This window comes from Leptodactylus fuscus, chromosome 3 (genome assembly GCF_031893055.1).
Source record: "Leptodactylus fuscus isolate aLepFus1 chromosome 3, aLepFus1.hap2, whole genome shotgun sequence".
Taxonomy (NCBI): Eukaryota; Metazoa; Chordata; class Amphibia; order Anura; family Leptodactylidae; genus Leptodactylus; species Leptodactylus fuscus.
In genome coordinates this window covers 120,198,033-120,214,464 of record NC_134267.1, presented here as the reverse complement: position 1 = coordinate 120,214,464, position 16,432 = coordinate 120,198,033, and the positions used below count along the sequence as shown (strand labels likewise).

The window sequence follows — 16,432 nt, the reverse complement described above, 5'->3', positions numbered from 1 at the left end:
ACACAGAATGGAGTTGCTGCTGCCTGTACTTCATAGTCCAATATGGGTGGGCGGAGCTACACACTAATTTGGGGGAGGAGCTAAATGGCAGGTTGCATGTGAAACCCCGCCCACCAAATGATGCAAGAAACCAAGAAGAAAGAAGATTTTACAGCAGTGAAGACTGGTGTGTATGCAATGTGGGAATACCCCTTTAAGTGAAAATGAAACATACAGAGAACAATGCATAAAAATAATAACTTATAAACAAGGAATCCTGTAGGAGAATATGGATAAAAAAGGTAATTAACCAGTCACAAAAGGGAGGGGAGAAAAAAATGGATAGACAGTGCAATCATTGTCATGCTGAAAGACCCAGCCACATTTCATCTTCAATGCTCTTACTAATGGAAGGAAGTTTGCACTCAAAATCTCACGATACATAGCCCCATTCATTCTTTCATGTACAAAAATCAGTCATCCTGGTCCCTTTGCAGAGAAACAGCCCCAAAGCATGATGTTGCCACCCCCATGCTTAACAGTAGGTATGGTGTTCTTTGGATGCAACTCAGCATTCGTTCTCCTCCAAACATGACAAGTTGTGTTTCTACCAAATAGTTCTACTTTGGTTTCATCTGACCATATCACGTTACCTCAATACTCTTCTGGATCATTCAAATTCTCTCTAGGAAACTTCAGACGGGCTTGGACATGTACTGGCTTAAGTAGGGGGACACGTCTGGCACTGCAGGATCTGAGTCCCTGGCGGCGTAGTGTGTTACGGATGGTAGCCTTTGTTAGGTTGATCCCAGCTCTCTGTAGGTCATTCACTATTTCCCCCCGTGTGGTTCTGGGATTTTTGCTCACCGTTTTTGTGATCATTTTGACCTCAAGGGATGAGATCTTGAGTGGAGCCCCAGATCGAGGGAGATTATCAGTGGTCTTGTATGTCTTCCATTTTCTAATTGTAACTCCCACTGTTCATTTCTTCACACCAAGTTGCTTGCCTATTGCAGTCTCAGTCTTCCCAGCCTGGTGCAGGGCTGCAATTTTGTTTCTGGTGTCCTTCAATAGCTCTTTGGTCTTCACCATAGTGGAGTTTGGAATGTGACTGCTTGAGGTTGTGGACAGGTGTCTTTTATACTGATAAGTTCAAACAGGAGCCATTACTACAGGTAAGGAGTGGAGGACAGAGGAGCCTCTTAAAGAAGAAGTTACACATCTTTGAGAGCCAGAAATCTTGCTTGTTTGTTGGTGAACAAATACTTATTTTCCACCATAATTTGCAAATAAATTCTTTACAAATCAAACAATGTAATCTTCTGAATTTGTTTTCTTATTTTGCATCTCATAATTGAGGTCTACCTACTATGTCAATTACAGGCCGACCTCATCTTTTTAAGTGGGAGAACTTGCACAAATGGTGGCTCACTAAAATCCCCCCCACACACACACTGTATTCCTTTTTATAGTATAGTGAAGTTCTTGGCAATGTTATTATCACTATACAATAAGTAAATTCATCAATCCCCCACCCCAAGAATTTTTGGTTTACAAGGATGATATTGCAGTTCATCTTTTGAGTCCTTTCTTGCACCAAATGTGAATCGCACCCCCATTCTGCATCCAGCTCGCAAAATCATGCGAATGTGGTAGGGCGGGGGGGGGGGGATATACTGACATTATAATTCACACCAGTGTTCTGGCCTGAGTTATAATGAAAATCTACGCGAGTTCCTAAGTTGCTTAAATATCAATTCTGGCACACAGTAGCCTCTTCATAAATCTGTAGTGCCCTGAACCTGTTGGAACCTTTATTAATACTTGTCCACGAAATGCCAGTGTTAATAAATCTGTCCGAAAGGATCCTAAATAATAAAGTAGTAGTCATATTAAATACGTTGTGACTATTCCACCACTTTTGACTATTGTGACTAATATAAACATAACATTAATGCAGAAAAAGGCAATTCTGCTCAGGAACGAGTGAAAGGAATGGAAGATAATGCACAAAATAATAAGCGGCTGATTGCAGCAATGTATAAATATATTTTGTGTGGAAATGCTTGTCGAGCTGTGATTTAGATGGATTACACCATACTTCTTGGGAATCAGTAAAACATATGAAGACATGTAATCAACATTTACAATTCAGCTCAAGTGGAAAGGCTTAGTTATACAAAGGCAGAATCAAAGCACTTCGTGTCTTCTGGAAAACATTTAAAGGGGGTTTTCTGAGCAAAAAAAATAATTTTACAAAAAAGATTTGTTAGTGCTAGTAATAGGTTAATAAGTGCACCCCCTTGGGCAGTGTTTTGAGTGACTTATGGGTTTTTCTGTGACCTCCTGTCATCTTCTGCATTTGTTTACATGGGCATCTTCCTGTTCTGTGTTTTCCTACAATTACAATGATGCCTTGGGCTTCAAGCAGAGCAAACTCACAACACCTCCCTCTTTCCCTCCTTCCCTTTCTCACTCACACACCCTTCCCTGTTTTCCTAGATAGCCCGCCCCCACTATATCTCTTCCTAACTCACTCAACTCCCCCAACCACATCATATTTACCTGTCTTCCGATTCAGAACCTTCTGGGCACAGGAAGTCACTTCTTCTGGGCTACTGCACATGCTGGCACTTTGGCTCTATTGAACAGGCATGGGCGGCCAGCAGACATCAAGAAGGAGATGCCATCTGCCCAGAAGAAGTGACATCCCGTGCCCAGAAGGTCCGGACCGGATGGGGTGGGTTAGCATAGGTGACGTTCCGTTTCTTACCTTCTGAAAACAGAACATCACTGGAAAATAGGAAAATGTGCCTTGAACAGTCACATGACTGTCCTGTTGATCTAGGTAAATATTCTAGGTACACTACGTAATTTAGACGGTAGGCGGGGGGGGGGGAGCGGTGTTTAGCTTAGATTATCTAAATCAATTTATCCTGGACAACCTCTAGCTTCAGAGTGCAAAAAAAAATAAAATAAAAGACTAATTTTTATCACTTCAGGGACTTTACAGCAACTTTGTCCTTGGCAAATATCTCATTGGCATCTTACTTATACAACTTTACTTTACATAACACATTAGAATTTTTAACATAGGTGTTAGGAAGACTGTTGTCAGAATAGTGTCATTGTTACTGCAGAATGGGGCCCAGTGGATGGGGTCCGCCATTGTTGTAAACCAAATGGAATGTGACTCATAGTTTCACCTAGATCAATATAACAAGCCCCTAAGGTCATGGGACCCATTCCATTAAAATAAGTAAGAACATAAGCAACAGTCAGGTTCTCCCTCATTTTCTCTTGGCTCCTCCTGACCTCAATCATCTATTCCTCTGTACAACTGAAAGATGACTTGATGCTTGCAGACTGTGAATGTCTTTCAGGCAGCAGACCCAGACAAGTGAAACAATGAAGCCAGACTGTGCAGCAAAATAGAGTCTGCGGTACAAAGGTTTCCTGTTTGCCAACCCCATCTAACATCCTTGTCCACCTACTGCATCTCCCCTCACCACTATAGAAACTCTGCCAACTCATTCTTATTGTCCTCACTCACATAGGAACTCATCTTCTGTAATCCCGGCACACACCAAAAGACCTACCACGTTATATTCCCTCTTCACTCCACAGCACTCCTTCCATTTTCTGGATATTACTCACTGAAAGGACTCTGAGTCCTTCCTCTAATAGAGCTCCTGTGGTCTGTTTCTGCTCCCCCTCCCCTTAAAGTCTCTATTGGGCACATTCACTATACTGTAAGTTTTAGGGAGTGCAAACCTAAGCAGTATTAAAATTCACCAGATTTATCAGATTGTTGCTGGACGGAAGTCTAGAACATTGTTAGACTGTCTAGTTAAGATTTACCTCTCCTATAGTTGAGATAATTTCCAGCAAAAATGCACTAAAATGGCTTGCCGTCCGGAGATTACTTCCTTTCTCCACTCCCTCAGCCTTAGGATGGGTCACCAACAGCAGATAAATTGGATTTCAACTCCGAACCCCTGTGGCAGCCAGCCAGTGTACTGGAACTATACAATTATGTATACTGTGTACAGGCCAGCAAAGGACTGTAAGTTCAGTCCCAAACAACAGCTGATTAGCAGAGGTTCCAATAGTCTGCTATTGAAGTCCTATTCTAAGGAGCTTTGTTGCGGACCAAAGTAAAGGCAATAAGGGTTGTGTAATACATTACTTTATTTTTACCTTTTAATCTCCATTCTATTCAGTTGTCTTCACCATGTTACAGAGCATATTACAATGATAAAAAAACATACCTTGTGTATGTCACTTCTGGAGATTAAGTGAAAAACAACTTTGAAGTCTTATGGAAATGGAACAGTTGGTGCACGGAGGAAGGGCTTTCAGCAACCTAGAGCATTGCTCTTGCCACTTAGACCCTACAATCTCCTACCTCATGCCACCCCATGCAGAATATATCTATCCTGCCACTACCGTTAATGTGTGATCCTCTCCAAACTTACAAAAGTGACAATATAACAAAGTGATAGTATTATCACTGTAATATGCTGTGTAACATGGTGGTAGTAGTTGAATAAGCTTGGGGGGAAGTGATTTGCTCCCTTTAATCTTTAGCTCTTTACTCTGCATAACTAATTCTGCAATTCTGACAATTTTACAACACTGCCTACAAGCGGTCAGAGTTTTGCATGCCTATATTATACAAACAACAGCCTTGGGATGTTTCTCTAACCATATAACAGCTCAATAAAAATGTAGCTGACATTCTAAAAAAAGCTCCACACTCACAAGACATTGCTGTAATGATATAAATGTGGATTAATAAATAAAGGTTACTCCCTATAGAGATAGAGCAGCTGTTAGAAAAAGAAAACATAAGGTTGAGTTACAAGGCAGATGACCTGGTGTAATGAAGTGCGGAATCTAGTGCAAAGTGACTTCAAGGTTATATCCCACAGACTGTGTGCCAGCAGCGCATGTACAGTACGTGTGGAAGAGAACCTGACACATACAGTTCATGTACTACAAGAAGTTTCTTATTGATCACCAAATTAACTAGATCGCCTTGTGATCACCAACTAGAGGAAATATGGAATGATTACGCATATTCACTGGATTTGGTATATAAATACTAGTTGGAGTGCTGGCTGTGCCAATACAGGCGTGAGGTCAGTGCTACCATATCAGATACTACCATATCTATTGTTGGTCTGTCTTTTCCTTTGTACATGAAAAAGGATACAGTGAAACACAAACTGCTATATCCATTTGTATGTATATACAAGGATTAAGGTTTCTACAGGAAACGCTGCACTGATACATCTTTTAACTCATTATGAGATTTTGGTTATCATGAAAGAAACCACAACCCTTAATATTATACTTTGGAGTCAGTGGAGGTTTAGCTTAGTAGTAGCAATAAGTGCGGACCAGAACAGTTAGAGACAGGAACACTTGTCTGGTGTAACAAAAAAAAAGGTTTATTTGTACTGCAAAAACAAATACCGTATTTTTCGGACTATAAGACGCACTTTTTACCCCCAAATTTGGGAGGAGAATGGAGGGTGCGCATCTTATAGTCCGAATGTGGGTGTTGGGTTGGTGAGGGCAGCGGAGCGGTGTTGCAGCATTTCCCCACTCCAGCTGTCACCGGCTTTCTGCAGAGGCAGTATTGAGGCGATGCTGCGGGCCCTGGGCTTGGAGGACAGGGAGTACTGGTGGTGCAAACTCATCCCGACATCCGCCGTGTTATTATGGTGGTGGTGGGTCTGTAAAGATGAGGCGTCCGCCACAAATACTGAGTATCCACTGTAATGAATAGTGGAGACCAGAGCTAATGCACACGATCCACTCTGATCACAGGCATTACTACCTGTAGGCCCCCTGGAAAGTATTAAAACTGTCACCGGGCTTGGAGGGTACCTTTCTTGTTGCAGGCTGGCTCCCGCTCGGCAAGATCGCAGGAGCCATCCTGTTCCTGTGACAGCCCCAGGGATATGGGTAACTACACATTTTTCATAATTGATGTTATAGAGAAAGTAGGGGGAAGGGATGATGTTTAGAGTAATGCAAGGGTTTCAAGTTATCCAGGACAACCCCTTTAAGGATGCAGGGTAGTCTGTACATTAATTCGCAGTGACTTTTCATATTTTCCATCTCTGCCTTTCAAACTTTTTCTTTTGACATAGTTAAGTAGAGGCTTATTCTTTGTGTGAGGAGTTGTACTTTCATTTGGCACCATTTTGGCATATATATATGTACCGTATATACTCGAGTATAAGCCGAATTTTTCAGCCCAGTTTTTGTGCTGAAAAAGCCCCCCTCGGCTTATACTCGAGTCAGCAAAAAAAAAAAAAAATTTTTTTTTTTTTTTTTTTTTTTTTTTTTTTTTAGGAGGGTGGGTCTATGACCAGCCACAATATTAATGTATAGAATCTCCCATAAAATAGTGCAAAAAAAAATAAATGTTCTAAATCGCTCCTTTCCCTAGAATACATAGAAAAGTAGAAAATGACTGTGAAACACATACACATTAGGTATCCCTGTGTCTGAAAGTGCCCGGTCTACTGAATATAGGGGATCTGCAGTGCTCCTGTTCCATCAGGAAGGGGTTAATAGGAGCACTGCAGATACCCTATGTTCAGCCAGGCTGAATTCCAAGTGGGGGAAAAAAAGGAAGGGAAGGGACAGACAAAACCAAAACACCCCCTCCCCTTCCCCAGCACCCAGCATCTACTGCACCCAAAAACTCTGACCATTTTAATTTTTGAAATTTTCCAGTAGCTGCTGCATTTCCCCCCCTCGGCTTATACTCGAGTCAATAAGTTTTCCCAGTTTTTTGTGGTAAAATTGGGGGGGGGGGTCGGCTTATATTCGGGTCGGCTTATACTTGAGTATATACGGTATATATTATATATATATATATATATATATATATATATATATATATATATATATATATAATGTTTTACTTTTTAGCTTTTGTTACAGTTTTCGGTGTTTTGTTCCTAGAATGTTCACACTGCATAAAAAAATGGCGGCAACTTTCTGAAGGGTCATTACCATTCTAGCGATATCATATTTACATTGGTTTTACTTTTCTTTACCATGATTACTAGTAAAATGTAATTTTTTTTAAAAAAAATTAACAATCTACAACTAAATGTTTTTATTAGTATTAATGACTTTTGATCACTTTTTATTGCTAGGTTTGCGGGGAAGCAGGGTGACCAAAATACACTAACTTACGCATTGCGGTATATATTTTATTTATGACATTTACTGTACAGGATAAATAATGCTATTTTTGGATAGTGGGGACTCATACGGACATGGGGATACCAAACCTGTTTGTTTACATTATCTGTATTTTAAAAAGGTGATCTGCTGATCTTCAGTGCAATGTATCTAAATACATTTTGTTGCAGTACATCACATATAGGCTTCCTATGTGTAATAGGTAAAGGCAGTCAGAAGCCATTGCTTGGCTTACTCAACTCTAGTGGCTTAGCCTTCATCATGATCAATAGTGATCATGGCATGAGGGTGGTTCGGGGGCAGGATTGTACCCCCTGGTCACCCCACGATGAGATAGCGGCATCTGAGGGGTGGCCAGGGGATACAATCTTGTCCCCGAACCACCCACATGCAATGATCACTATTGATCATGGCATCTGAATGCTAAGCCACTGCAGCTGAATATTTTCTGACTCCCGTGGCTAGTCCCATGTCTCGGCTGTGTATTACACATAAGACCCAGAAGTAATTCCACATGTATTACTGCGTCGTACTATTACGGTGCTGAGCTTTGACTATACATGCAGTGCGTAACGTAATGGTAAAGTGCAGAGAAGTAAGGGGTTAAAGAAGACCTTTCACCACCTCCAATTAATTGCATCTTTCAACAGGCACAGCTGGAATTTTTTCTCTAGCCTCAACCATTCCAGAGCAATATTTTTTGTTTCAACACTATTATTCTCTCTATCGTCAGGTGAGTGGTCCTAGGCTGGAGCAGAAAGACAGACCATCCACATGACAGCAGAAAGCATAATTGTTCGGAGAATGATTGGTCTGGAACAGAAAAAAATCCAACTGTGCCAGAACCAGTGGAGTGGGAACTTTTGGAGCATGCAAAGAGTTGGAGGTGAAAGGTCTTTAAGATCATAACCATGGAAAACTAGTAATTGGTTCCAAAATTGCTAATATGTCAACAAAGAGCAGAAACTACTGTATATAACGAATACAGATAAAGCAAGTTTTTATTACTAAAAGACACTATTCATTTCTATATTGAGGAATTTCTGTAGAGTAAAAATAAAATGGAGTCACTCTAATGTTGTGTCCAAGGAAGCAGCTGATGCTAACACAGACAGATAGCAGTAAAGTACCTGTAGTACAGGTAAGTACTGAACAGAGCAAGTATAGCGGCACAAGGAAGAGAGCAGGCAATGCATGTAGTATAGTACAGGTAGGTAGCAGTACAGAGCATGTAGCAGAGGCAGAAATCAGTACAGTACATATGGTAGAGGCAGAAAATGTACAACACCGATAGAATAGGTAGGAAGAAGTACAGTACATGTAGCACAGACAAAAACCAATATGGTCCATTAGCACACAGCTGTCCTATCAGTGAACACACTTTGGTAATACCAGGCTCAGTATTTGGTTGAACACATATGTTTTACCAGTGAAATGCTAGAGCCTCCAGACAAGCTTATGTGTTACAAATGCTACAACATGGCCCAAGTTGGTTTCAGTCCCCTGGGAAGTTGGATTTCATCACTTTTGCTCAATTACAAGCCTAATTTCAAATGACATTCTCAGTTAGGCTTTCTGGCGCTTAAATATAGGCTATTTTTAATACCTGGCAGCCTATGAAGGTTTATTGGCAAGATGTTACCAATTGTGCCTGGCATATGACATCAGTCAGCTTGAACACAGTATGAATTTTCTGAACAAATGTGAAATGCACACACTTTAAAAAGGCACTCGCTTTGACAATGCTGTATTTAAAGTATGGCACGTGCAGAGCAGGTTTCATCTATTCATGATGTATTTCCATTAATACTGTAGAATATCCTGACTTCTATTATTATATTGATGATATATTGAAATAGAAAACGCTATACCTTCATCTGGGAAAAAGGACGGTCGTAGTTTCCCACATAGAGTAATCCAACATTCTGAGTCAGAAGCCTAGAGGAGAAAACAAAGGACATTCAAAACTATTTCTTGCGTGCTCAAAGAACACCTGGCACCAAAAAAACATCTAAATTACATATACTAGAATAATAGTTTGCTCAAAATAAGCTGGGTAGACTTTAATATTTATTGCATAATCTACTCGACTATATAGCAGGCAGCTGGTAGCGGAAACAATCAAGAAACTGTCTCCTTTTTATTCAGTATCAACAATTTATATAACAACCAGCCAATATTTATAGCCATAGGAGAACTGTCCGGATGCTTACACACAGGAAAGGACACAAACTCCTATGAAAAAGAGAGCAAAGACAAATAGAAGAGATGGTAAAGCTGAGTTACGAGGACACTAATTTCAGCCAGAAGGTACTTCATTCAGATGGTTATAGAGTACATATGGCTACACTTACAGGGAGATTGGAATAGCAATTACTGCTGATACACCTAGCTAAATCAGAACATTGCTCCCGTGCCTGAAGATCAGTGCTTTGTATTAGGATGCGTTGCCACACAAGCGACAAACAATTGCTAGCATTATTCATCATCAATTCAATGAAAAGTAATTTTGTCTGGCTCATCAGCAGTTAGATGAATTACAAAGCTTTTCTACAAATGCACGGCAATAAGGTATCCAAATAAAGTCCCGGAGTTAGTTTAGACAGTCTACTTTCTGGCATCATTCTAGGAGGTAAACATACATATTTTTTTAAACTGTAATTTTTATTAAAGTTTATGTTACAAAGCAACGTGTTAAGAAACGACGCTGAAATAACGAGAAAATGAGGTATACATGAGAAATCGTCTAATGACAACTCAAAAAACGTAGGGGAGAGGGGGAGGAGGAAGAAAAGAGAAGGGAGGAAAGGAGTCAGAAACCACATAGAATACAATATGCATCCCAGGATGACCACAAATTGTTAAAAGCCTCCACGGTATGCTTAACAGAGGCCATCAAATACTCCATGCTACCAACGTCCGTTATACAGGCAATAAGCTCCGGAACGGAGGTAAACATTTTAACCCTCTTCCTCCTGCGGGCACTTGCAGTCTTCCTGACTACGGGTCTCCTCTTCCCAACAGAGTCAGGCTGTGCATATTAAATACTTGGACATCTCTTTATTACGTTAGACTTGGTGGTCTATTTCAAATAGTCCTCTGCTGCAGAACCTTCGGGTGATTGAGGTACATCCTTCTTGACACTGAGCTTGTGCGTTTGTATTTCTATGAATGGAATAGGGGCATACACAAGGGGGCGGTTACACAATTAAAGCCATGATGGTCGTTGTTGCTTTCCTGCTGCACTGGGATTGTGATGGGTCTTCAAAGTCCCAGCAGTCAGTGACAACCTAGCAGAAGAGCAGCGATGGAGATCAGAAAGGGCCTGTCACAATTCAGTCTAGTGCCACTCAGCTGCCAGTATGGGGTTTCTGCCACCCTGGGAAGTTCGTAGAAGGCGGCAGGTCTGTTAATGCTGCTAGGCCTAATACTTGCAAGCTGTACTCCTGGATTTGATTTCGCTACGCTTCTATCTCAGGCTCATCCCTTTGCTTGTAGCACACTGTCTGCTGTGTTTGTGATGAATTTCAGCTTTACCCTGACCATGACACTGCATTACAGCGTTACTGAGACTATTCTGAGCACTGTATCCTCTGGATCAAATTCAGTATCACCTCGAGAGGGTTAAGGAAGAAAATCAACAGATCCCTTAGGGTTAATGGCCCGAGGTAGCTTGTGCCAATAACCTGGTACAGTACATGACTTGTAAGGCCAATACTGTTTTACTTATTTATTGTAATAAAGTTATACAAGTAATTCTGTAGAAAAAAACCCCAAAAAAACAAAAAACATTTTGATATCCATTATAGAATTATTATACAATTATCTCCTACCAGATATATGAGGGTTGTAAATGTTCAAGCCATACAAACTATCCATTTATTTCACATTTTCATATTTGCACTTTATTTCTTCAACCTGTTTTGCTCAGATAAAATTTGCGCTTGTCAGTAGAGACCTGTTATACATCCTAATGGGCTTTGGAACGTGAACCAAGTGCAAACTGGCATAACTCAAATGAGGGGAACAAACGGCAGCTGCTCAGTGTAAATTTGGCATCTTACATCTTTGTCTTTGTTCAATGGGATATGCATTCTAAATCACAATTAGGGTGATATCCATATACTACATAGAAAGGCTTTACTTAAAGGAAGTCTGACGCCAGAACCCAGCAGATGAACTCAGCCCTGTAGATAGATAAGTTAGGATCACCTGAAATAAGCAGTGTATTCCCCATATGGATCCATATCTTAATATGCTCTTTGCAGCAATAAAGGGGCCGATTCACTTTTTGTAGCAATTGTACCAATCTACAAGGGGATTGCACACCTTGATTCAAGTAACCCTAACCTTTCTGTGGGGCTGGATTCTGCTCTGACAATATGTGTATTGTTTCCAGTTTACATACTAAGGAATGGGGTATTGTATAATCACATTCATGGGTTTGTACTGCATTTTGGTTTTTTTACATTTATAAGAGTCAAGTTTAATAACCTCGGGATATAGTGCTACTTTTTCTTCTCTAACATAGTACTAATCCTCTCCATATATTTTCTGCACAAACTCTCTGAAGACAGCTCCAATTCTCACACACTGCTTTGTATCAAACAAAAATATCAATATCCCCCTAAAGAAAACAGGATATAAAAGAACAGAGTTTTCGTTTTTAACCGTATAGACTCAGTTTTATCTCTCTCTTTGCTAATCTGGGAGGATAAGCATTCATGATCCAGAAATCCATTCCTTTTACAAGAGAATTTCTGAAATAATCAGATTCTTATACAATAAACTGTGCATATTAAAAACTCCCTTGCATAAATAGTGGATTTAGGATTCCCCCCATTTGTCTCATATTATTTGAGGTTTACCGATGAAGATTTCCCATACCTATAATACTTGGAATAGTCATGTCATGGGTTCAATGATTGTATTGAAGACCTGTATGTTACCAAATACCTCATGATTTATTGAAGTAGAGAAAAAATATAATAATGATGATAATATAACACACGTCTCACACACAAAATGCACAACTCTCACAGAGAAAAACATTTACATATCTGAAGTGTATTGCAGTGCAGAATTCTACAAAATTGCTCAAATTATACCCGTGGATACCAAAAGAAAAGGGATAATATGAAAAATTACTGGCCCAGAAAAATCATTGTAAGGGAATTGCACCAAGTTTGCATTTAAAAAGAAAGGTCTAAAATTGTCCATGATATTAGTGCACATAAACTATACATTTATAAACCTGCAGTGTCACCATGGCTTCCTTAATACTCTCACCCACTGTTATCAGTCATTATCAGCGGATTGTATCCAGAGGAAATAGATATAGCCAGAATATTGCCACATACATGGCCTGTATTATACCAGTACAAAATAGCTCTTCACTTGGTGCAGTCTCCAGGATTTGACAAATGTTTTTTTCCTTTTTCTCTGCCAGTAGCAAGTCATGCAGTATACTACACAATCCTTCATACAAAGGCACAGTAGAGCGGTTGTATATATGGACCAATATGGTTAGTCCTTTGATTTTCAAAGGGGCTTTGGATAGAAGACAACTGCCACCAGATTGGTTACTGTAGGCAACTCATTTCAGTCTTCCACCACGTTACATAAATTTCCTTTTTCAAAACAAATTAAAGATTTTAGTAATAACTCTTACAGAGGGGTGGCAGCTAGCAAATGACCTTCCTGATTTAACTATCAATTTATATGTAGATGCACATATGTATACATTTATAAATATATACATTTAATATATGCTATGTTTAGCCCTTTCCTTGGATAATGGATAATCTGTCACGTAGTATGAGATTAAACATGCTATTCCATGTCAGAGGTCATCACTCACTACAACACATTGTGAAATTGTATGACATTAAAGGGATTCTACCATTAAACTACTTTTTTTTTCTAATTACCACGTTGGAATAGCCTTAAGAAAGGCTATTCGTCTCCTACCTTTAGATGTGGTCTCCGCCGCGCCGTTCCGTAGAAATACCGGTTTTAACCGGTATGCAAATGAGCTCTCCGCAGCAATGAGGGCGGGCCCCAGCGCTGAAAGGCCGATGAGCGCATCCCCATTGCTGCCCAGAGCTCTTTCCTGCGCCGCCTCCTTCTTCTGCAGCAACTCCGCCTCTTCTGGCTTCTCTTGCAGTTCTATACAGGAGCATGGAGAGGCCACCCCAAAATGGCCGCCGGCCAGCTCCTGTATTGAACTGCAAGAGCGGCTACCCAAAAATGGCCACCGGACATGGTGGCCAATCACTGCTCCATCTATTTGACCCATCCAGGGTTGCATGGCAATCATCAGTATACGGGACTGTTTTAAAATTAGACTTCATGTATGCCTGGGCCTACTGCAACCATTTCTGCTTGCGAGCACTGTTTATGTGTTTGTGCTGAATAGTAGATTTATGCACAGCTATATGTCTCTGGAGGATCCTACAACTTGGTTTGTGGTACTCCAAAGGCTTCAAATACCTGTTTACTGCTTTTTAATGGTATTTTAGCAGCTGCTCCCTTAATCCAATGAATTTGTCTGACAGAAACCTATCTGCACAAACCCCTCAGTGTTCTGAATCAAACACTAGTCTCTTCAAAGTCCAATGATCATGCTTAAGTGTTCATGAAATATCCAAAATATTGCACTATTTCACACTTTTCAGCAAGAGTTCCTTTCTCTTCCCCATATCCTTTCTCTTCCCCATATTGCTTGAAACCTCTGGCCTGTGTAATAATGTGGAATGTCCTTGTTATGTAAGTTTCCTTTAATTGGACTCGCCTGGCAAACTAATTGTCATAGGTGTTTGAGATTGATTTCAGTGACCCAAAGAGCCATCAGACAATACCATTCATGAGTTTAATGAAAAGCAAAAAATTAAATGTTTATGACACTTAAATCCAATTTGCATAATAATTCAGAAAGCGGTGTGTGTGCGCGTGTGTATTGTGAGAAGGTGAGTGCTGGAGTCATGATACATATCTCCCAGATTCCTGACCTGTGTGGTCCAGGGTGGGTCTTGAGTAGGCCTCAGCCCCAGGTGTGGGTCCTGAGCTTGTTACTTTCCATAAAAGACTGCAGAGCCTACGCCTCATGGCAAATCCTGGGAGTGGGAGGAGGTACCTGGGTCTGTCCTGGGTTTGACCTGAAGAGCTGAATTTTGGTGAGACCAGAATGGGACTACTTCTGCTTTGTTTGATTGTGTGGGCAGAAGTAAGCCACACATACAGTTAGCCTTATTTTGTTTTAGTTAGCACTCGGACGAGCAGGAGTTTTGTTTTGCCTTAAGTTAATGCTGTATTTTATTTTGCTTATTTTTGTACCTGATTTTTTAGTTTTTCTAAATAAAACTGCAACGCATTTTGTGTCCCTGTCTCTGAATGGTTGGGTCCACACCATTGCTGCTACTGAGCTACCTTCCCCACAGTATGTATATATAAATATGTATTACATTAAAACACACACACACATCCTACTAATATTAATAAATGTGAAAGATTGTATGTTTGTGCGTTTGGATGTGTGTTAATCACGCAACAATGGCTGAATGGATTAGGATGAAATTTGGCACATAGTTTGTAACCTGGATTAACACATAGGATACTTTTTACCCGGTAAGTGACATGGATTCACGATTGTTATCAATTTATGTATCCTACCAATATTAAACTGTTCTTGCCGGCAGGACAATCGTTTAGCTAATTGCACTTTGCTGATAAAGCTGAGTCTGTTATCTTTGTAAACACACAGATAACACTGAGTCCATTCTGTACAAGCATCTGCATGTTATCTGATCTGCATAAGTGTTCTGTCTCCCATTCAGCCAGAGGGAGGAAGGGGGAGAGGAATAAAGGAAGTGAGAAGCAGTCACTGGCAGAGGCACAGGCAGAGTGCGGAGATACTGAGATGGGAAAACCCTTTTACTCCAATTTGTCAGTTTCCCAAATTTAAAAATGCTGGGAAAGCGAAAACAACAACAACGGCAACAACACATAGATAAAGTCACAGGCAGAAGCTAATAAATAAATATACATATATATATATATATATATATATATTTATTTATTTATTATGTTTGTATAGAGAGATTTACATATGAAAATCAATGTGCACATAGTATGCATGGTCTGAATGGAAATGCTGGAAGGGAGGAGGCGGAGAAGGATTAACACATAATGGAGCACTTTGAAAATGTAGCGCAATGGCACAAATTTTTATGCAAAGCTGGGGCAAATCAACTACAAATCTATAATTGACACGGTAAGAACGGTAGTTCAAAGCTAGAAATATGAAGAGGTAGAGAATTTGGAAAGAAGTGAATCATGCCACATCTGTTTCACATAATTGAAAAACAAAAGCCGATGCGTTCAATACAAAAAGATCAAATATAAAAAAAATTAATTCTGGGAACATCTTTGGTTTTTGTATATAATATTCTAATGAAAACTCACCATACTGACTAGGGTTTTCCCATGTGAACGTTGTAGATATCCCCGCATTTCACGTTGCGGCTTTGGAAATTGCAGTATGTCAATTATACCTAGCGAATTCCCTATAAGTATAATTGAAGCAGAAAGTACGCAGAGGAACTCTCTCTGGGCTTTATGTGAAAAAATGTGATGCGTTGCCACCGCTATTTTTCCCTAACTTCTTTTTTGCTGCAGACTGCTATGCGGGGCCTTAACCAAAAGCAGATTTCTTTAACACAGATACACCTTGTGCTCAATGACTTCTTTCTGTAGCCCTGAGCATACCACAACTCACAGTTACATAATGCACTATAAACACATTAGCGCTTATTGCCATCAGTATGCACCAGATTATGATAAGTAAATCAGACTCCATATTGCAGCTGTGCCACAGTGATTACATTAATAGGTAATGTGAAACGCTATAAAATATACAGGAAATCAGGGCCAAGATGCTTCCTCATAACTCAGAAATGCTTAGCCTCATTTAATAGCTTACAATCAGACAATTTAGTAACAAAGCTTAACAATTCTAAATATTGAAAGGATATTCCGTTCCGCGCATGAACAAATGGACCATCCACACATTATTTATATTGTTCCACAGTCTGCAGAGTGCTGTACACATGAAAAAGAGGAGGATTAACACATATTGTACAATTAGCCTTTACTGTATCTTTTTTCGTATTGTATCTTCGGATTTTCGCCCGAAATCGACAGAGAAAGAAAGTCCTGCTGG

The 16,432-nt window shown here is 40.0% G+C and overlaps 1 protein-coding gene across 1 annotated transcript in view; it reads right to left on the bottom strand.

Moving 5' to 3' along the window:
* The window catches only part of RNGTT (RNA guanylyltransferase and 5'-phosphatase), a 298,212-nt gene that overhangs the window by 21,529 nt on the left and 260,251 nt on the right, over positions 1-16,432 (bottom strand). Inside the window, exon 14 of the mRNA XM_075268207.1 lies at positions 9,084-9,150. Coding sequence (XP_075124308.1) covers positions 9,084-9,150 — 67 coding nt within the window. The remainder of the gene's footprint in view (positions 1-9,083; positions 9,151-16,432) is intronic.